Here is a 23,911-nt window from a genome sequence, read left to right on the forward strand (position 1 = left end):
CAGCAGAATAAGAATACTATGGTGTGCTAGACAAAGAGGATGACAAGACTCGTGGGGAGGGCGGAGTATAAATTGAATGAATGAATAAAAAGACTGATCAAAATGACTTGACAAATCATTTAAGCATAAATTAATTTGAAATTGAGGCAACAAGCAGCCGTATCTAACACCAAGTTCAAGGCTGAATGAGTCAGACAACTCACCCCCCTGACCGCAATGAATCTGGGCAGTAATGTCAGAATCCAAACAATATATTAACTAGAGTAGTCTTCTATCAATTGAGGTACTTTAAATATTGAGAAAAACTGATAAATATAAGCGATCTGAAATAAACAATTTGGAAAATAAATTGGATGCTCTGGAAAGTACACATGGTTATGATAATTTACAGGAGGGTAGATGAACAACAAAAAGAAACTGTGTTAATACATATACAGATATTTTACAGTATCATTCTAAATAGAGTTGCACCTTCTGAGGAGTACGAGGTGCTATTTTCATTTCATTTTACATGAAATGAATTACTCCAAGAAAAAAAAGCTAAAGTGCAAATATACTCAAAGTATAAAACAACTAAAAAGTACCCTATTGGGGGAAAGTAACTCAGATTGCTTTTGAGGACAGGACTCAGAAAACATAATTAAGTAGCCTCCTATCAAGTGACATGAGGAACAAATTACAAAAGGGAGCGATTGGAGACCAAGTGTATAAGAAATAAATTAGCTTGATTACCAGGTTGGAGCCATGATATTTGAGATCCCTTTGTCAGCTTAATTGGCTACAATTTATGCAGCTATATCAAATCTAACGGAGACATTAATAGGGGTAAGAGTTGCTCTTTACTTCCTTGGGAGCAATTAGACCTGTACTTTGGTGAAGGTATTTGGAAGACTCCCTGTGCTGAAAAGCTTATGCAATTTGTACGGTTCATTATTTGTATTATTTATTATTACCTACTCTTAAAAGTGCATGTTGCCATAACACCTCTAACACAAAACTATGGTTCAAACCGATCTCACAATGCCCATATACAGAGAATTAGCAGCACCATATAATATTCTTAGTCAGAAGTCCCTAATTACGTTCTCCTTGAAGTTTCCTGTGCATTGTACTTTTTTCTCTCAAGATTTCCAAAGACACAAAAAACCTGATCCTTTAATTGAAGCAATGGGAGCCTTTACATCAATGAAGCATGATCCTGTGGTGATTTGGCAGAACTATGCTCTGCCTCACCATCACCTATGAGGCACCTTGGATGAACTCTTCCATGGAAGCAGCTACTGTGGTGCACAGCTCACCTTGCCAGCTTATCTTCCCAGAAATTTTTAGCTGAAATGCTTTTGGGCAGCAACTCAAAATCAGATTTCATCACAGCTATCAGGGAAGGAAGAAGAGGACATCTCTTGCCCACGCAAAATAAACAGTCACTCTTGGTTCTGTAGAAGATTGTGCAGATGTTCCTGTTTCACCCTTCTGGAAACTTAACCATTCCTCTCTAATTTAAACTTCCCCGGTGGGGTAAATAGCAGCTTCCTAGGCCTGTTTCAGACAGGGAAAACGGTGGTGGTGGGGAAATGCTTAAATCACCCTCTTCCTGTGTGCCAGTCTTGATCAAAATCAAGCATGGCTGTTCAAACCACATCTCTGTAACACATGAATTAGCCATGTCTGACTCTCTTTGATGCTGGGAGGGGGGATACATTCCCTTATTCTGTTGGCTCCTCAGTATTATTAACATATTAATTGCCATTCTCCTCACTCAGGCAGAAAAAAATACCCTAGCTAGGAAAAACCTTGATCTACAGCAGAATATAAATTAAACATTTTCTCTTTCAAAGTTATAATTTATACACAAGCTACCTGTAACATATGATGTGATTTTACAACACTCATTTGTCTTACAGAGCATGAGGGTGGATCCACAGCATTGCCACTGTGGCATGTCTCTTTTTGTGATATGTCTCTTTTTGAGGCCCAGAATGGGTGACTAAAGTCATCCTATTTATTTTCTTAGGGTCTCTTGACAGCCCTGAGTTACAAGCGTATCACATGGAAATGGATTAGGGGGAACCCTTGAGCATTCAGGGCAGTATTTGCACCAACTGAAAATTTCTTCTGTTGATTAAAAGCTGCTGTTATTCATTTTAAAGTGGAACTAAACACATATTTATCCTATCCCTATTCTTCAAGGAGATGCTTTGCCACTCAACCAATTAAAATTGGTTCAAGCTAAAAATAAATGAATGTTAACCAAGGTATACAGTTTCTGAATATGGGAGTAATTTCAAGGTTCTAATGAATATCCTAACTGGACTTCAGAATCTTATCTTTTAGCTTGCAGAAATAAAGAAATTCACCACAACCATAAGTACTTTTCAAAATAAAGCTGGAATTCAAATTCTCTGAATCACTAGTGCTATCTGATTTCTATGAATTGCAGAAGCAATGGCAAAAATACCAACCAAACCTCCCACATTAGCTATTGTCATCCTGCACAACATGTGGCTTGATATTGCTAAGGCCAGTGTGAGAACTTATACATGAAAATTTATTATACATGGAACATTTTTAAATCTTTGACATTAGGAATACTCCTAACTCTTGGCCTGGTTTTCTTGTCTATAAAATGAAAAGATTGGTCTGTGCCAAATGACTTGTATAACCATTACAATCTGTTACAGGACTCTAAAGAGTGCGATGTTAATATTGCTCAGTTCTGTCCAAGATGGGGCAAACATAGTATATTAGAAGAAATCAGATTTTAATTTAGAATACCTATCATTATTTGTCAATTATTTTTACAGAGAATGGCAAAAAATATTTTCAGGTAGAGACTAGTAAAGCAGGCAGAGCTATTTCAGGTTTTGAAAAAAACTAGCGCCTCCTCTTCTGAGTCTCTATGTGTTCTCCTTTTCACCTTGCTTTGCTCTGGATTACCACTGCAAAGTGAACCAGCGTGTATACAGGAACTTTGTGGCAAAAGTCAGAAATGTAAAATTTCTAGGGAAATATTAAAAGTAATTTAATAAAGACTTTTTAAGGATGCATATTAAGACACATATATACAAAATAAACCACGGTTACATACTAATATATAATCTAAAAAATGGCAGAGAAGTATTTTTTGCCTCTGTCTTCACTGTGGAAGATGGGAGGTGCTTGCCCACTCAAGAACCACCAATTTCAGGATGGGTGTCAAAAGACCTGAGAAGGATTGAAGTGATGAGAGAGGAGGTCCTATGATTGATGGGCAAATTAAAAACAGGGAAATCACCAGGCCAAGATGGCATATATCCAAGAGTTCTCAAAGAACTCATATGTGAATTTGTGGATCTCCTTTTTTTAAAAAAAAAATAATTTTTATTAGGTTTTACAATAACAAAATAATATAATAACAATATAAATATATCAAAGTTATATACAATATCATAATAAACTTCATAAACTAAACATTCAATACAACTAGTTAACTTTTAACAACAATAATTTGTATCAAATTTACTGATGTTAGGTATCTTAGAAAATAGCAATTATTTCCTTATACCGCTGTGGAACCGAAGAGGACAAATGTATGGACTTATCCGTTGTTGCGTGGATCTCCTAACAAAAACATGCAATCTATCACTAAAATCTGCCTCCATTCCCGAACACTGGAAGGTAGCCAAGGTAACTTTCATCTTTAAAAAAGGTTCCAGAGGAGATCTGGGAAATTACAGGCCAGTCAGTTTAACACCAATACTGGGTAAATTGGTGGAATCTGTTATTAAAGATAGAATTAGTAGGCACATTGACAGTTAAAAGATATTGAATAAGAATCAGCATGGATTCTGTAAGGCAACATCTTGTCTCACTAACCCTTTAGAGTTCCTTGAGGGGGTGAACAGACATGTGGACAAGGGTGATACATAGATGTTGTTTACCTAGACTTCCAGAAAGCTTTTGATAAAGTTCCTCAACAAAGGCTCCTAAGTAAACTCAGCAGTCATGGGATAAGAGGACAAGTCCTCTTGTGGATTAAATACCGGTTAATTAACAGGAAACGGAGAGTGAGTGTAAATGGGCAGTTTTCACAGTGGAGGGTGGTAAGCAGTGGGGTACCACAAGGCTTGGTACTAGCTTTGGTACTTTTTGACTTGTTCATTAATGATTTGGAATTGGGAGTAAGCAGTGAAGTGGCTGTTTGTGGATGACACTAAATTGTTCAGGGTGGTGGGAACCAAGGAGGACTGTGAGGTGCTCCAGAATGATCTAAGTGGGCATCAACATGGCAAATGTGGCTCAACATGGGCAAGTGCAAAGTAATGCACACTGGGGCCAAAAATACTAACTATAAATATATGTTGATGGGGTCCGTGCTGGCAGTAACTCACCAGGAGAGAAATGTTGGCGTAGTGGTAGATAACTCACTGAAAATGTTGACTCAGTGTGCAATTGCAATAAAAAAGGCAAATACTATGCTAGGGATTATTAGGAAGGGGAGTGAAACAAATTGGCCAGTATCATAATGCCCCTGTTTAAATATATGGTGTGGCCTCATTTTGAATACTGTGTACAGTTCTGTTCACCGAACCTCAAAAAAGATATTATAGCATTGGAAAAAGTGCAGAAAAGGGCAACTAAAATTATTAAGGGGATGGAACACTGTCCCTATGAAAAAAGTTAAAGAGGGTAGGGCTCTAATTTAGAAAATGATTGAGGAATGCCATGATAGACGTTTACAGAACTATGGATGGGATAAAGAAGGTAGAGATAGAAGTACTTTTCTCCCTTTCTGATAATACAAGAACTTGTGGGCACTCTATGAAATTAATGAGCAGTAAGCTTAGAACAGATAAAAGGAAGTACTTCTTCACCAAAAGAGTACTTAACATGTGGAATTCACTGCTGCAAGAAGTGATGGTGGGAATTCTTCAAGAGGGAATTGGATAAACATATGGAGCAGAGGTCCGTGAATGGCTATTAGCCACAAGGTATAGATGGAACATTATGGTAGTGGCAGTGATGCTCTGTATGCTTAGGGGGCAACAGTGGGAGGGCTTCTGGAGTTCTGGCCCTGCTGGTGGACCTCCTGATGGCACCTGGTTCTGGCCACTGTGCGACACAGACTGTTGGACTGGATGGGCCATTGGCCCAATCCAATATGGCTTCTCTTATGTTCTTATGTTATAAAGCTGCAAAGCTGAAAAACAGAGACTACTATGCTACTTTGCAATCACAAAGCCACCAGCACTTTTGTATTTTTAATAAAAAATCAGCACAAGAATATCATTATATTGATATACCATAGTAAGATAGGTATAGCAGGTTCTATGAATTCCCATCTTTCATTTTTTAAACAAGTAACTATAATCTTCCCTTGCAAAGATACTCGTTTTCCTTGTATCTCCACAAAGTGAGAGTCTAGAGACTTACATTTTTAAATGAAAGATGGGAATTCAGATAACCAATTTTTTAAAGCCCTTGGGTAGCAGGTGGAAGAAATGGCTGCCATGGAGACAGGGCCAGGAAAAATGGCTGCCATGTGGGCCAGAAAATCTGAACTTACCCACACAGCAGCCATCCAGGCTTTACTGCAGTCTTTCCCAAAACCTTGGAGCAAAGCAGGTTTGAGAAAGACCAGAGAGAAGCCAAGGAAACCTCCAAAGGTACATGAATATGAGGTAGCAGGGAAAACCTCTGTTCCCAAAAGCATTAAGGCAGATAACCTTGTGGAAGACCTCCTATATTATTAATTTTGCTCCGATTTTCCCTTCTAGTACAAGCCTTTCACATTAATCCATTGATGGAGTCCCACTAATGTCAGTGATCTTCATTTGGGTCTGCCCTTGAGCAACGGGCTGAACAAGACCTTTGACTTACCTTTTCATTTCTATTACTGTTCAGCTCTGGGGACAAATTTCAGCTCACTCTTTATATTCTGGATCTCTGACAAGTTAACTGCCGGCCCCGGTTGCTTCTTGGCACCTGGGAGAGTCTTCTTCTTTTCCTCTTCTGTTGTAGCTGGAAGAGACTACAATAAAAAGAGTCCGCTCAAAATAATACAGTGGGAGATGATACAGGTCTAAAGTTATGTGCCAAGAAGATAAAGGGCATATAATATACATGGGTGTATATAATAATCTTGGCCTATTAAAGTTCTTTAGAATATGGGGATAGCTGTATCAGGTCATACCAATGATCTATCAGCATTGAATATATAAAAACAGCCCTGCTGGATCAGACCAGTGGTCCATCTAATCCAACATCCTGTCTCACACAGTGGCCAACCAGTTCCTCTGGAAGGCCAACAACAGGGCATAGAGGCCAAGACCTTTCTCTGATGTTGCCTCCTGGCATTGGTATGCTGAGGTTGACTGCCTCTGAAGGTGGAGGTTCCCCTCAATCACCTTGCCTAGTAGCCATGAATCTGTCTAATCCACTTTTGAAGCTGTTTATTCCCGTGGCCATCACTACATCCTCTGGCAACAAATTCCACATTTTAATCACTCTCTGTGTAAAGAAGTATTTCCTTTTGTCCCTTCTGAATCTACTGCCCATCAGCTTCATTGAATGCCCTCAAATTCTAGTACTTTGGGAAAGAGAGAAAAAAATACTCTTTGACAACTCTCTCCACCTCATGCATAATTTTATAAAACTGTATCATCCCCCCCCCTTGTCTCAAACTCTTCAGCCTTTCCTCATTAGGAAGGTACTCCAACCCACTAGTCATCTTCATTGCCCTCTTCTTTACTTTTTCCAGTACTTTGAAGTCCTTTTTGAGCGAAGGTGACCAGAACTATACTCAGTATTCCAAATGAGGCTGCACCATAGATATACGCAGGGAAATTATAATATTGGCTATTTTATGTTCAATCCCTTTCTTAATAATCCCTAACATAGGGTTCACTTTTTTTGCTGCTGTAGCACACTGCATTGACACTTTCATTGATCTATCCACTACAACCCCAAGATCTTTTCCCCTCTCAGTCTCAGCAAGTTCAGAGTGATCCTATTAACCTATACTTGAAGCTGGGATTTTTTTGTCCCAATGCTCATCACCCAATGTGCATCAGAGAGCCAGTTTGGTGTAGTGGTAGGAGTGTGGACTCTAATCTGGGAGAACCAGGTTTGATTCCCCCTTCTCCACATGAAGCCAGCTGGGTGACCTTGGGCAAGCCACAGTTCTTGTGGAGCAGTTCTTGCTAGAGTAGTTCTCAAAGAACTCTCTCAGCCCCACCTACCTCACAGGGTGTCTGTGTGGAGAGGAAGGAAAGGAGATTGTAAAATGCTCTGAGACTCTGAGTGAAGGGCAGTATATAAATCAAATCTCTTCCTCTTCTTCTGTTTACCAACACTGAACTTCATTTGCCACATTGTCACCCACTCACCCAGTTTGTGGAGTTCCTCTTGGAGCTCTTCACAGTTAGTCTTGGTTTTCAGCATCCTGAATAATTTTGCGTCATCTGCAAAGATGGCTACTCACCACCAGTTCTGTATCATTTATTAATAGATTAAATAAAACAATTCTATTCAGCCTGGTCCTTTATCTCTCATAGTGTCTTGGACCAGGGTATGGACATCTCCTGCTCAGTCAAAGAGGCCGTAGACTCAGAGGAGTAGATGGCTGGCATCTAACACTGCAGGCTGAGACCATTGAGACACCTCCAGGAGCCTCCTTTGATATATAGGAAGAACCCCAAGATTGAGTCAGGCTGTTTAACCTGGGATATAGCCTGTGCCTTCTGATTTGGACTTGGACCCTGAACCCTCCACCCCAGAGCCTGCCGGTGAACCAAAGGTCTCTCTCCCCAATCAACATCTCAGCCTATCTAAGCCCTGAACCACCTCAGCCCCATTACAATACTTTCTGCTGTAACTGCGCACAGTACTTTAAGTAATGTTAGCCTGCTCCTAGATGGGAGGGGCCTGTAGCTCCACCTCCTTGCAAGAGTATCCTAGGCATCGATTCACTCTTAGCCTATGTTGGAACAACCTCTGTGCTATAGTGTAGTTGACTCCACTACCTTGCCTGGACTCCTGGACCTTAGTTTTGAGTAGGGCATACATTAACTGAAAAGCTGATAGGTATAGTAGGTATAGGTATAGTATAATTTTAAATTGGCATTATACAGTGTGGTGTATTTCTATCCTTTATATCCTTCACAGCAAGAGAGAAAAATAAGGGAAATTAGCTTTACCAATGCCAGTGTGTTACTGGTGCCTGATGACCTGGATGTGCTGCCTGACCTTGTCCACTCCCCTTCCAGTTCTGGAAAGTTCACCTACGCAACCAGACTGAGCATAGGTTTGGGGTGCCATTTTCCAGTTGGTCCCCTTTCCCCTCCTGGATGCCAATTAAGAGTCTAGTCCTGGGCTGAGACCCTAATAGTGAAGAGCCAGAGTGTGACTGGGGTGAACATCCAGCCCCTTTGAAGAAGCAGCTCTGTAGTTAGTTGGGGGCAGATGAGAAAGACACAGAAAGAGGAGCGTGATGACCAGAAACAAGCAATGCAGGGTACTGAAGACTTTGAGGAGGAGTGTTGTCAAAGAGAGAAGTCTGTTCTAGCCAGTGCCCTCATGGACAAAAACCCCAAGGAGTATCAAAAGCAGCGAGAAAAAAGCAAGTAGGACAAAGACACAGGGGAGCTGGGAAAGAGCTTGCCAGCCTGAGGATTTCTAAAGTTAGTTCCCATTGTGACAAATAATGGTTTGTGGAAATACAGCATTAAAATCCTATGAAATAAAATGCATAGAGGGCCATCCACTGCAGGATTTATAAAACATAGAAGTAATTGTGTATTATACTACAAATATGCTTGTAATGATTCCTTGTTTTATGTGTGTGTGTGTCTCTTTAAAAGTTTGGTTGCATGGCTGTGTGGTGGACTAGAGTGCTTGAAGAGACAAGTATGGTGTGATTGGTGATTGAGAGAGGGGGAGGGGTTTTGGAAAGTGTTTGTGAGTGGATGAATGTGTATGTCCTTCAGGAGTGACAGTTAGAGGTTTGACAGTTGATGAAGACAGTTAAGTTGTTAAGTTAGTTAGTTCGGAAGTCTGAGAGAGAGACAGTATTGTGTGTGATACAAGAGTTAAGTTCTGTGTATGAAGAAAAGTTGAATGTATAAGGAAACAAGAAAGTAAAGTTAAAGAGAAAAATAAAAAGTCTGAGTGACAGACTGGAGTGAAATAGGAAACCTATATGACCCTGAGTAATGAGTTACAAAGTTACTTGAAAAATCCCTGTCAGAAAGGGAGCAGATCTTGTGGCAGACACAACGAAATTGTTGAAATTATTCACATTACTGGTTACATTGTTCTACACTTTAATCTATGAACTGTTTCAATAAATCTTCTTTTATTTAAGTCTGCCAGCTCTGAAAGAAATAATTTCTCAAGAAACACATAGACCCTCATGAAAGCCTAAAACCTCGACCTACCTACTCAGTGATAGCCAAAAGAAAGTATAAAGGTTTGGAAAGCCTAGAATTTCCGGGTGGCAGCCTAACATACCCAGTTGAACAAAATAAAAAGAACACTTTAAAGTGAAACCAGGCCTCCCCAGATAAGGGGTCATCACAATGCTGTTACACCTATGATGAATCTTTAAAGGTAAAGGTTCCCTTGCTCGAAAGCCAGTCAAGTCCGACTCTAGGGTTGCGGTGCTCATCTCCATTTCAAAGCCGAAGAGCCAGTGCTCTCCGAAGACATTTCCGTGGTCATGTGGCCAGCATGACTAAACACCAAGGCACACGGAACACTGTTACCTTCCCACTGAAGTGGTACCTATTTATCTACTTGCAATTTCTTGCTTTCGAACTGCTAGGTTGGCAGGAGCTGGAACTAGAGACGGGAGCTCACTCCGTCATGCGGCACACTTGGGTCTCGAACTGCTGAACTACTGACCTTTCCACAGCCTGCAGTTCAGCATCTTAACCACTTCAGTCACCACAGCTCCGATTAATCTTTACTTTAAAGTAAAAGAAAATGTTCATTCTTTTTAAATACTGGTCTCTTACAATGCACAGTGTTATAGGATTGGAAGAAGGGGAATAAAGACCTGGGAAAATAATCCTGCAGCACTGACTATAGACAAATTTACTCTCTTTGTAATCAGGTGGCTGAAACCATGGGAGCAATGGCAGGTGGCAGAGCAATGGTATGGGAAGGAAGTTCTTTATAAAGCTGCTATTTAATTGCAGATATGTAGCATGCATTGCAATCTTATCTCAAGTTTTCCTTCACTAAGCATCATCCACCTGAAATTAGAACATGGTTTGAACTTTATAGAGTCAATTAGATGTCTGGTGGTGGTAAATTACTTCATGCCAGCATATCTGCAGCTGAACAGACTGTGTTCTCATCTGAAATTTTCACACTTCCCACACAATTTCCTTGCTTCTTGCCCTTTCAATCAGTTTCCATCTATATCCAAAGTTCTACCCACATTTCAGCCCACTGAAATTTATGTGCATCCTCCACATGTTCAATAACATGATCTGTATTTGGACTGTTGTGAAGTACCTCAGTGCCCTTTGGTAGATAAACTGTGAGAATGAGGACCTTTCCAAAGGTCAGGTCCTTAGCCTTGAGTTTATTCTTAGTATTGCATGAGCACTAACCCCTTTTCAACAACAGAAGTGAAATATGGAGGGAAAGCTTTGCTTAATGTGGGTGGCAGACTAATAGCGTTTCTGCTATCTTTTTTAAAGACTGTGAGAGAACAGCATTTCTGCCATCCTTTTAAAAGACTGCGTATTTGGGAGAATTCTCCAAAAAGTATTGCAAAAACATAAGTGGAAAAAACAAAGTTTTACAAAATGGCAGAGTCACTCCTAAATATGGAAGAGGTCCAACACTCTTAAAAAGCATTTTTTCCCCTGAAACATTTATCGCTTAGGCACACCTGCTGCTTACATATAGTTATGCTCGCTCACTTCTCTGAGCTCGAGACGTTTCAGTGGCCAGGGCTAACCAGATTGGTTACCTTGAAGTGGAAAGGACTGAAGTCTTAGGGCAGAGGTCGCCAATGTGGTGACCTTTCTGGTGCACACCAATTGCTTTTAGAAAGTAGGTGGGGCCAAGGTATACTTTTGCTCTGCAAGGCTTCTGATTGGCTGCTACAATTTTTAAAAATGTTGCTTTGGCAGCAGCTGCCACCACAGCACAATGAGCGCCTGTTGTCAGCTAGCATATGAAGCTCTTACTACAGTCACCACTTTAAAAAAAAAAAAAAACCCTCTGAAATTACTGCTAACACATCTTTCCACTATTTCTATTGTTAGATAATATTCCTGGTGGCATGGTGTCATACTGTTTATTGGCTAAAAGTGGGGGGAAATATGGGATATTAGTAAGCAGAGCCACCATTGGGTCAGCATTTACAGTATTTTTTTGAATAGCTGCACTTCCCTCATCTGCCACTGCCTCCACTTTACAAAAGCACATAGTTAAAAGGGAAACATTTCATTTGCATTCAAATATCGCTTAGGGGTGTCTGTGTACTTTTGGTGTCAGGTTGTTCTGATTATGAATCTGCTTCCTTCTCTGGTTATTTATTTATTTAGATATTTATACCAGGTTTTCCTCCCCAATGGAAAGCAGCTTGCATAATTTGCCCCTCCTCCGTTCTGTCTTCACAACCAGAATCCTGTGAGGTAGGTTAGGCTGAAATAAAGTAACTGGCCCCAGGGTCAACCAGCCAGCTTCCATGGCAGAGAGCAGGTTCGAAGCTCTGTCTCCCAGATCCTAGTCTGACCCTCTAACCAGAATACCACACTGGCTCTTTAGGGAATTTGGCAGGAGTATACCTCTCTGATTTTTTTCATTGTTTATACACCACACCGCCAGGATTATTGCCTAATGGCAAAAATAGTATAATGCTATAATAGTGGCAATTTCAATTTTTAAAAAAGACCATCACACCAAAGCTACAATGATTTACGTAGCTGTGTGCAAGTCCAAGGCTGTTTGACATGAACTTGAACAAGGTATATCAAAGCAATTTAATCAGGAGCTCACTTTGCATCTGTTCAAGTGAGACACCCAAGGTAAGTTTGCCTGGTTGATTGTGTTTGTGTTGAAGTTACAGCATAGCTAGCACCATTATGGCACACTGAGGGGGGATAGCCACCATCCATTTAGTCACATAAAACAAACGGAGTCACACACAGGACAGAAACATTCACAAATTCTAAGTAAACATCAAGCTTTTAACCACTATTAAAGGTCATGCTTAACTTTCTTCTGATGAGCTGGGACGTAAAAGTGCTTAGGTTTGGCTGGATCATAACCTAAATAAATAAATGTATTTCATAAACTTGCTCTGATTTCTTACACTGCCTTTGCATATGCTTTATGGTGCATAACAGGGATGGCCAGCTGCTATATTCTTGGAGAAGTGATCCAGCGATGGGATGTTTTTGCTGCATTCTCCAACTTGCTTCATAGGGGGTGAAGCTCTACCATAAAATCAGCACCACCTATTAATAAAAGCTTAATGTTTATGGGGAAGATCGGATATGTCTAGGAATTCACATAAGTGTCTAGATATGTAATATGTACTAGTAAAATGCATAATACCTCACATCCTTTGAAAACAATTGTCTGTCCCTTGTAAATAAAACTGTCAGCAGATTTTTTTAAACACGGTCTTAATTAAAATTTAGTAGTGTTACCACTGCAGGATACAATGCTTTGGTGACCTGACCATGCCCATAAGCCATCAGTTTTCCTTTGTTAGTGTATTATATACAGCCCATAGTTTCTTAACACTTGAGTTGAACTCATTCAAGTAAGAAACCATTCATATGCGGAATAGCAAAGACTTCCGTTTCAATGACTACTGTTTAAACAATCGTAAGTTTCAAAAATGAATCAACTTATAATGAAAGCTTCAGATGACTGGATGATTTTGTGATAGTTACCTCATAGGTGTCAAAAGCTTAACCTGGAAAACAAATTCTGTTAGTCTTTAAAATGCCACAAGACTCCTATTTATAATAGTTGTCATAATACATCCTTAGATAGCAAGTGAAATTTTATATGTGGAATATCCTTCCTAATGATTAAATTTATGGTAAACAATAATTTTTGTAACTACCTTAGAAGCTCGTTTAAGTAACAAGATTTTTTAAAGCATTTTTGAGGAGATAAAAGAATAATGGATGGGGAAATATCTTCAATTTAGCAATATTTTCAATTACAACATGTCATGTTATTAATAATGGTTTGAAGATTAAAACTGAATTTGAAAGAATAAGAGAGGTTGGTATATTCAGCAAAGAAAGATCCATTATAAATTTATTGATGTTAAATCTAGACTGTTTCCCTCATGATTTTGTATATAAATGGGAAAGGGATCTTAATTAAGTGATTTTACAAGTAGAGTGGGACCGAATATCAGGATTAGGAGTTGGACCTAGTCAGCTTTTTCACTCACCTTTGACAGCTTTCCTCTTATTACACCCCTGCCCTATGTGGCTTTGTTTGATGTGGCTTTTGTCCCATGATCCCTAACACAACTTTTTTGGTAGTGAAAGGGGCTACTGTCCTCCCTTTTTCACCAGCAGAAAATTTGGTTGGATCCAACTCAATCTCTTTTCTAAATTATTTTCTATGAACTTGAAGGAAACTTTCATGACTAGGGTTCCTAGACCACCTGGTGGAGGTGGGGTTCTCCCATGGATAGGCCTCACCAACCAGCCGTAAATCAGCTGGCCAGCAGGGGGAACCTACCCCGAGAAAGAGGGAGGCTCTGCCGGGGTGCAGCAATGTGCCTACGTCACTGCCCACATAACCTGGCAGTAACATAATGACTTCTGGGATGTTGGGGTGATGCTCTGGTATTTGGTTAAAAAAACTATGGTAAATGTGGCTTCTACCATAGAGTTTTTGCCCAAATACCAAAGCATCGCTCCAATGTCCTGGTACTGATGGCGCCACTTCGGTAGTGATGTGGGCATGTTGCTGCACATCAGCAGAACTTCCCTTCTGCTCCCAGTAAGTCCCCCCCAATCCTCAACCAGTTGCCTATTCATTACCATACTTACACCATATTGTCAAAAAATATTCTACTTCCCTGGGCTCATGTTGGAAATATCATGGAACTAAAGCCAGCTTTATGTATATTTTTGAAATTGTTTGTAACTGAATCTATTTTGCTGTATGATTATAGAATTAATTTATGACACAATGGGTGCGTTCAAATGGGGCGTTTCAACCGGCATAAACACGATCACACTTACCTCCTGTCTGCGGAACCCATCGCTGTATGCCCATTCACACACAGCGGGTGTCGGTGGTTTTTTTACTCAGTTTGCGCATGCGCATAGGCAGCCATCCACAGAATGGCGATCTTCACACATGTACAAAACACCCCGTCCCGAAAAGCATGCCCTGAAGAGAGGACTTACCTTTAAAGTTTAAAGACCAAACTGGCATCCCTGAGGTCCCAGACTCCTCTAAAACCTTAAACTAAGGACATTTTCCTCTTTTTTTAAACAAATGCCAGGGCGAAGCTTCGCCCAAGCACATATCACCGACCTAACAAAAAAAATGGCGGACGAAAAGCGGAAGCCTTGGGCTTCCGAACAGAAGTGGCTGTACAACGGTGGAGAGCGATCAGACAGAGGGTAAAGCCGTTACAACCGGTGCACTCAGGATACCACGGGGACCTAGTAGCAAAATACACCGGCTTAAAGCTCTTTGCAACTGTTAGGGATGGAAGGCAGATGTTCTACGTGTGAACGCCAATAAGTACACCAATTCCAACTGGCACCTATACCGTTGTAAATACCCCATCTGAATGCACGCAATGGCTCATTTGTTGCCCTTTAACTCAAGAGGATATTGTTACACTACTTGAAAGGGACAGTTATAGAGTCCAACTTGGAATAGTGGTTTTTGTTTACTTAACAGCCACTAAACTGTGAACAGAAGTTTTATGCTTAGAAACCAATCAAAGGCTTCTATCGAGCAGAGCATGGCTGATAACAACTCAGTTCTGGCTTAAACTTCATTTCCATGCTAAAGCTAAAAGTATTATTACATGTTAACTGAGTCCCATCTTTCTCCATGGCTTATATATGTAGAGGAGAAACTCTCTACAATGGGAATATCCCCAGATTATTTAGCCCCCTTTTCAGATAAACAAACCTATGCTATTATTAAACAAAGATTTCTTGACATCAAAAGGCAAGAACTTAGGGAACGCGCAGCCAGCAGATGCTCCCCAAGCAGGTTGGGGACTTTTGACATGGGCTCTACTGCGAAGTATCTGTCAAGTTTAACAGCCCCACATCATCGCAGAGTATACATGCTTGCACGTTTTAATGTTCTGCCATCAGAGGTGCTTTTAGGGAGGTACCGCCAGATACCATATGTAGACAGACTTTGTCCTTGCTCTCTAAAAGATATAGAATCCACTACATACACCATACTTCATTGCCCCCTCTATAGGGATATCCAATCTCATTTTATTACTCCATTTCTAGAGGGTAAGAGCTGGCACTCTGATGACTCAATTGTTCACTTTCTTCTGTTTAATTCTAGTTGCGAAATAATGGAGGCTGTTGCAAAATTTTTATATTATGCAATCAGAAGACGAGACTTGAATAGCCAAGTGTAAGTGACTGATGCATCTTAGTATTTTCCCGTATTTCCATGATGTTTTGTGCTTTCATGCCAATAAAGGTTTTGTGTGTATGTGTACAGAAGTTAACTGGAAATTAATACAACCTTTAGCTGGGGAATGATATCAGAAAGTGAGGAAAATTGTGCTAATGACAAAATTGATTATTGTGTGAGATCTGGGAGTATGTTGATTTTTAGAGAGATAGCCTAGCTGCTTTCTAGAGAAATGGCCTAAGCTTAGTGTGTTTTGGAATAGCAATTTCAAGAAAAAAAATTACCTTATGAAAATTTTGATTGGATATAATCTGTTAGAGTGCCTGTTATTTTCTTGTATTAGGGTTTTGTACAAATAAAAGTATTATGTAAAAAAGAAATACCATAGCAAATCTATTTTCTTATATCAGTTGCCAAACGTCTAATTAAATTAGGTTACAGGTTTACCCATTGCAGTGCTAGGGACTCTATTCATTCATTCTCAAACTTGTAACTTCTAGTCTCCACAACACAAGAAAAATGGAGGTGTTGCTACCAGTTTTTAGAAACTTTGCTTCTACTATGCTTTTATATTACAAAGACACTATAGTTCAGATAGCACTCAACAGGCATATATTGATCTCTGTTGACTAATCATTTTATGGTGTCCTAAGATAAAAAGAAATTAATTTCACAAGAATTTATGAAGTTTTGCTCATGTAAAGGTATGTTGCTCTCACCTCATCAGGTTCAGTGCATTCTTTCCTTTTAGGTGGTTGACCTGCTCCAGGTAAGAGTGCTCCCATCGGGATGTTAATATTAGCCTGGAAATTAAAAACCAAATCATTACCTTATCAGAATATAATTTTTATACATAATTTGATTGAAATGTTAGGAACTGATCTGTAACATTTGCAAATTAGCAAAAATTAATCATTATGCTATATTTCTGATCATCAAGAGAAACACTGTGACTGATTTCCCACAAGCGCTGCTCCATGCTTGCTCTTTCCTTTTGCCCCGATGGTACGTGTCGATTTCACACAAGCTGCTGTGCGGCCGCATTTTGCCCCGCAGCTTCGCATGATTTTCCCCGCGTCTACTCAATCCTGTTTTTTGAGGATGTGAAATTGACACATACCATCGGGGCAAAAGGACAGAGCAAGCGTGGAGCAGCGCTTGTGGGAAATCGGTCTGAGTGTCTTTCACACTTTTCTTTCAGGGCAGACATGCAAGGCAGACACTGTTGCCAGCTATGCTTGTGTTCACACCTCTGTTCATTGTAAGTCTGCAAGGAGATTTGCAGCTGGCTTTTGCTTAGGTGAATAGCCAGTTTATTTGAACCCAGGGCTTTATGAGGAAGCAATAGTGTACACATTCACATTTTGCCACAATTGCAGATGAAGTGAGGTAATCAGCCACAAACTCATATAGGAGCCACTGGAAAGTGTCAACCAGCCCTTATAGGGCTGCCAGGTCTCCATTGGCCACCAGTGGGGCATTGGGGGGAAGGGTTACCAGATCCAGGTTGGGAAGCTCTTGGAGATTTGGTGATGGAGCCTGGGGAGTCAATCCTCCAAAGCATCCATTTTCTCCAGGGGAACTCATATCTGTAGTCTGAAGATAAACTGTAATTCCAAGGGATCCCCAGGTCCTACCTGGAGGTTGGTATCCTAACTCTCAGGTCTTAAGGATGAATTTTTATGGTTCTATTTGTGCATCTCTAAGCAATTATAAAAACATTTCTGATATTAACTGGGCTAGCCCTAATCTATACGTGATTATTCAGAAGTAAGTCCCCGACAAATCACTGAATTTGTTCCCTAGTAAACATTGACAGAAATGCAGTTATAGTCACTAAACTAACATATGATCTAGACAAAGTAAAGCAACTTTTAATTCATTGTTTTCAACAGAGATTAAATCATATACTTGACTTTCTAGCTGCAAGCATCAAGAGTTAAAAATGTTACAATTGGGATGGAGCATACCAAAATACTTTTATTTAGACAGACAAGCACAAAATTGGGTCTGTCATCAGCTGTTTCCGCAGAAAACAATTAAATTCTGCATCATATAAAACCATTTTATTGAGTTAGAATAAGTTATGTCAGTTAAACAAATATGGATATATGTCCTGTTTAAACTGAAGTCAAGATCATGCAGATAGGCTAGGGTTGCAAGGTCCCCTCATTGCTCCGGTGGGGGGATTTGGGGCATTCTGTGGGTGGGTGGGGTGCCTTGTGCACCAGTAGGGCAGTAGCCACTTGCCAACTGACTGCCCTCCCCTTCTTCCTGGCACTCTTTTTAAAATAGCATGTCCAAGACGGTGGAGGTCTATGTGGCACAGAGAACCACTACCAAGATCAAAAGTTATGAAGCATTTATTAAAAAGGAAGTGATCACAAGCAAACTTTTAGTACAACACCAAATTGAGCAAGGGATTTAAAAGAACAGAGTAAAATTGAGTTCCTCTATCCCTCCCATGCCCTATCAGTTGTTAAATATAAGGCAGGCTCCCTAATTTAGAAAGTTACAGATTATTATTATTACAGGAGTTCCATTACATTCAAGCTTCCTTCAGGTGTGCTGGCCAGCACATGGCAATAGCCTCCTCCTCCTCCAAACCTCAGTTAAGAGTTCTGTCTGTTTCAATGGAATCAGCACCAGAAGATCCCTTTGTCCTTGCTCCCAAGAGTTTTATCATCTCTCTTTCATCTCCTACTGACCCGGTCAGGCCAGGTCAACTAAACTTTTCCTGAAGTCTCCAGGAATTTCTTCCTGAAGTCTTTCTAGCCTTAATTCCTCCAAATTTCTTCTTTCCTGCTTAAGGGGGGGGGGGGGACGGAGACTGGACCATCCCACTGTCTCTTGCTAAACCTATTAGCATTACTATAAAGGGGTCTGAGGTGAGGTTAGAAAGCAATTGAACTGACTTTTCCCCTCCTGCCTGTTCTCTGACCAGAGACAAAAGCTTAAAACTCAGAGTGAAGGTTTGTTCAGTTCAAACTTCCAAAGAAAAAAATGCATTTCTTCACAGTGGGCACCCACTGGCCCCTGCTAATTTGATCACTGCCTTCATGTCCTGCTTATGGTCTTCTGCTTGGGTTAGTTATAAGTTCTTTCAGAGCTGTTCTCTCAAGGGCAGTTCTCGAGAGAGCTCTCTTAGCCTCACCTACCTCACAGGGTGTCTGTTGTGGAGAGGGGAAAGGGAAGAGATTGTAAACCGCTCTGAGACCAATTTCACACAAGAGCTGCACCATGGTGGTGCCTCCCTTTGCCTCACTTCCATTGGTCAATTTCCCACTCGAAGCCGCGCGGCCGCATTTTGACTTGCTGCTTCGCCTGATTTTCCCCACGGTTTCGTGATCCTCAAAAAACAGGGGGGAAACCGCGGGGAAAATCGGGTGAAACCGTGGGTCAAAATGCGGCCACGCAGCTTCGAGTGGGAAATTGACCAATAGAAGCGGGGCAAAGGGAGGCATGACCACGGTGCAGCTCTTGTGTGAAATCAGTCTGAGACTCCTTCAGCTAGTGAAGGGGGGGGTAAAAATCCAATCTCCTCCTTCTCATCCTTCTCATGTGGGAATACTGAACTAGATGGACCTTTGTCCTGCTCCTCAAAGGCCTTTCATGTATTTCAAAAATCACTTGTGCACTCTAAAAATATCCCCCCTCTCTCTTTCTGATCTTGTATAATGAACCTCCCCATTTATTTCAATATAAATGTTAGTTCTGCATATGCAAAGCTGTCTTCTCCTTGGAAGTGAATGTGGAAACTGTTGTCAACAGGGATGCTCCATACATAAAACTCCTTTGTTCACTGAACTGGGTGTTTGTATCCAATTTTGTTTACCTTGGACATAAGCCCTGACATTTTATATCCTTCTATAAAAATATACATCATCAATCATCACCTAAATCAACTTCATTGTTGCTATTTATACTCCATAGTCCACCTTTTCCAACTGAGATTCAAGGCGGATAACTCTAGTAAATATATATATTTACTATGTATAGTAAGTAATACTCACTTAAAGAGGGTTAATCGGTCTTAAAACATTGTACCCAGATAAAGCCTTCTTGAGAATATCTATGGTGAATTAAAAGAAAGGCTAGAATGCACTTAATAAATATTACTGTGGTGATAGAGAATGAGAGGAAGAATGGATCAGTACATGATTTTTTAAATGAAATGTTATGACAGTTTATGAAATTGCCAGAGAGAACAATGGGAGAAACTTTTGCCTACATGATCTCTTTTGGGACTCCCAGAGGCATCTGACTGGCCATTGTGAGAAATAGGATACTGCATTGGATGGTTGTAGGTCTCTTTTTATGAATCCCCACCCATTTTACTCACCAAAACATGAGGAATACATACTACCAAAGCAAAGACTACCATGAGATTATCTTTGCCTCTCAGCTAAAGTCAAGTAATATTAATTTAATAATTAAAATGACCATACTTCTTGGCAGACTTAGCCTTGTATTCTCTTGTCTCCTAATATTTACTTTTATACCAAATAGACACTGCCTCTCTTACAAGAGGGAAATATAAAGTTAATTTAACTAAACCACAGGCTGATTTGGAATTACTGAAAACTATAATTCTCAGTGATGAATTAAGTGCAACTAAGTTTTCAACCAGAATTTATTTATTTTCATTCAGCTTTTGATCTTGTGTATGAGAATTATAAGAAGACACAACTGGTCAAACGTAGGCGAACAAACAAATTTAACCATCCCTGGACTCTTCTAAGTGAGGCCCATCTCAGGAACAATAATTATATAATAATTAGTTTAGGGGATAAGTTCAAAGTGTGCTAAGTTCAGTGCTTCATTGTTATTCAAACAAATTGTTTATTTAAAAAAAACACTCAAATCAGGTATTTCTAAATATATTCATTTTGTAGGACCTACACTGCAGTTTTAAGAATTCATGATAATAACTTATACAAAATGTACAGGAACTGGTTCAAAGTGTTCAGTGGTTTTGTTGCTGTTGTTTAAGTAAATACCTTGAACTAAACTGAGAGTTAAGGGAAGGAAAAGACTAAACTGGATCCCGTTTTCTAGTGATTCCATTCCACTACCTAGTTGCTAAGTGTGAAAAAGCTCATTCAGGTCTAAACCTGTTAGAGTCAATGGGAACACTGAGGTCAACTTCACTCACAGAAATTATACATGCTGCTTTAGATATCTTTTTTAAAAAGGTATTTACAAGCACCAATCCAATTAAAGCACTTGCATTTCTACCATTTTGTTTAACCAATGTCAGTGGTGTGGCAGTGGCACAAGCCTTCATACTTTAGCTTCATTTAATTATGTATGGATTCAATAACATTTCTATACATTCTTTGATGCTTTTGTTAGTTCTTGAAAATAGGCTGTCCTGTTCAATTGAATGGGAACCTCTCTCAGGCAACACCAAAAACTGTAAGTAGCCTACAGCTCATCATTTCAGAAAACATACAGAGATCAGTTATTGATCATGATTATTATCTTTATTGCAGGAAATTCTGTGTGTTGTTCTTAATTCAGCACACTAAAAAATCTGTCTAATCAATACCATTCTGATGCAAATTTAAAAAAGTAAAACAATAATTTTGGGGATAATTACATTTGCTTGCATGACTAGCACATTAAAAAAAAAATTCTATTTAACACTAGTGCACCAACCAAACTGACAGTTTTGAAGCCAAATATTTAGTAATGTAAGCACTGTCACTTACCTGAATAGATCTGACATTTGAAGCTGGCTGTTTTGACATTTTGAAGGGAGAGACCTACCCTGCAAGCAAAATAAAAAAGTCTTAAGGGTTACAATGACATTCCAAAAGCAGGGCTTGATTAACTACAATTTAACCCATGCTGTGTCTTGACAGGTATTTATTCACCAGTCCAGATTGTCTTTCAGTCTCAGTTTCAGAGTTACTTGGATACACACACAGAATACCGCAAGGAAGTGAGAACATCTAAGCTTCCCTGGTGAATTTTTCATAGGCAGAAAGAGTAAGATCATTTTCACAACACAATAGTAAATGAGACACTGACTGCTCCATCAAATGGGTATATATTCAGAGGACAACTACTAAACATTATTCATGCTATAAACAGAAGTCAAGGGGATCTTTGCATTTGAAATTTGGTTTTTCTTGACTTAAAAAGGCAATTCTATTTGTAATGAAAAAAATGTCAAAAGCCCCATAAGACCACTTTCTGAAGAACTGCTTCATTAAATTCCAATCAAAGGTAAAACATTTTCTCAAGAGAAAATTTATTTTATTTATTTATTAGATTTATACCCCGCCCTCCCCAACGGGCTCAGGGCGGCTAACAACAGAGGCAATTGCCACAGCCAACAGTTAAAACAACATAAAAACAATCGTGAAACAGTATAAAAGGACAATTGCAGTTGAAGCTGAGATAGATAAGACTTAAAGGCCCAATAATATAGATTGCTGAGAATGCAAGACTAATATAGTTTTAAAACTATCACAACGATGGCGTTTCTCATGGTCAACATTCATCAGCTTTTGGTATGATCTATCAAAACATGGTATCTAGGGATGCCAACTCTGGGTGAGGGAAATTCCTGGAGGTTTGGGCAGGGCGGAGCCTGATAAAGGCAAGGTTTGGAGAGAGACCTCAGTGGGATATAATGCCATAGAGCCTACCCTCCAAAGCACCATTTTCTTCATGGGAACTGATCTATGTGCCCTAGAGAGCAGTTATCATTCCAGGAGATCTCCAGGCCACACCTGGAGGTTGGCAATTCTAATCCTATATGTACACTTTTCTAGGGACACTTTCCATTCTTAAAGAGATGATATAAAGACTTGAATGCAATCTTAGAGTTAATGCAAGCCAATAAGAATGCTGCACAATGAGGCCCAAATTCCTCAAGAGAGAAGCACAATTATGCAGGATTACTTTTAGAAGAGCCAATCTTTCTCTTCTGCCAGTTAGTGCTGACCTCATTACTGCCAGAGAAATCAGGACAACACAATGCTGAAGAGTAAAAATAGACAACCTTCTTAGGCTACATCCCTGCTTCCCTCCCCTTTAGTACTAGTACCAGCTTAAATATTTAGGAATAAATGGTAAAGTCTGTTGCATCTTTACCCTGGACCACATGGAAAATACAGCCTAGCCACATCTATGAATTTTACACATGCAAGTGCTGCACAAGGCACTCTTTCCTGCACTAGTCTAGCACACATAAATATGGATTTGAGCAGGGAAGAAAAGAAGTGTGTGCGACACCAGATCCTCCAGTCACATTGAAGTCATTGTCAGTGTAAGAGACTGTACAGAGTAGAGGGAGTTAACTCCCGCTTGTTCTGGGAGTACCTCTTTCTGTGTTTGACCATACCTTTGGCACAAGGTGGCCTAATACATCAGAGTAGCACTGAGCTAAAGTTATTTTCTCCTCCAACCCAACACCTGAAAGCTTTGCAGCAGAGTCCCCTGCTCTTCTTCTCTGTCCCCACCCTAACTTGCAAGCAACAAAAGGGAAATATCAAAGTCATCCCATTGTATTCCTCAATTTCCCCCACAAATATTCCAACTAAGAGAGCATTCCTAAACTGCTCTAGTCATAAGTAAGCCTCACGTTGTCCAATTTGATTATCAAAACATTTATAGCCCTCCTTTCCTCATAGTTCAAGGCAGCTTACAATAATAGTTTTTCTTAGGAAAAAACAAAACATTTTCAGTTAAAACCAAAATAAAACAACAAACCCCAAAGCTAGTTTACTCCCAGGAAAGTGCCCTTAGGCTTGCAGTCTAAGTGATGTTATTGACCCCTGTTATTTAAATAAAAATTTCTGAGGCTTTAATCTTCCAGGCACACTAGCATTTTATTCAAGCCTTACCTGTTATGATCAATATGCAGCTTCAACTTTTGAAAGCAATGCTGCTTCTATTTCTTTTTATAACTACTCAACATTATACTTCACAGGCAAATATCCCCATGATTTCTGAGCAGGAATCTGGGATAGAAAAGGATTTTTTTAAAAAAAAGAAGAAGAAGAAGAAGGAGCAAGAAGGGATTATCTTCTCTGCCTCATCTAAAAATAATTCCTGAGAGGGGTGCAGAAGGATGTGCAGCTGTTTGCTCTGAGTGACTTCTTATTCAATTTGCTTTAAGTAAGTCATGAGGCACTTTTGTAATTTCCATCTTTCATAACTCCATCCCAGGCAAAACTGAGAAGGAACAAGTAATACCTTCTGTCCCCTGCTGTATGCATAAAACCAACACAAGAGTAACAACCAGAAAGCTCCACTGTAATGACTTATTAAAGAGCAAGATAGGAACTATACC

At 39.8% G+C, this 23,911-nt stretch overlaps 1 protein-coding gene across 3 annotated transcripts in view; it reads right to left on the reverse strand.

Annotated features, from left to right (window-relative positions):
• Positions 1 to 23,911, reverse strand: part of SMPX (small muscle protein, X-linked) — a 39,534-nt gene that overhangs the window by 14,919 nt on the left and 704 nt on the right. For 2 of the 3 annotated variants that reach the window (XM_015429087.1, XM_015429086.1), the window contains exons 2-4: positions 21,318 to 21,376; positions 16,323 to 16,406; positions 5,860 to 6,010 (exon numbers count right to left, since the gene is read on the reverse strand). In XM_015429087.1, coding sequence (XP_015284573.1) covers positions 5,873 to 6,010; positions 16,323 to 16,406; positions 21,318 to 21,356 — 261 coding nt within the window. In that variant the 5' untranslated portion in view covers positions 21,357 to 21,376 and the 3' untranslated portion in view covers positions 5,860 to 5,872. Of the gene's footprint in view, positions 1 to 5,859; positions 6,011 to 16,322; positions 16,407 to 21,317; positions 21,377 to 23,462; positions 23,580 to 23,911 lie in introns of those variants that run through there. The other variant, XM_015429088.1, reaches the window with a different exon arrangement.

Source organism: Gekko japonicus, unplaced genomic scaffold (assembly GCF_001447785.1).
Source record: "Gekko japonicus isolate JY-2015 unplaced genomic scaffold, Gekko_japonicus_V1.1 scaffold1825, whole genome shotgun sequence".
NCBI lineage: Eukaryota > Metazoa > Chordata > Lepidosauria > Squamata > Gekkonidae > Gekko > Gekko japonicus.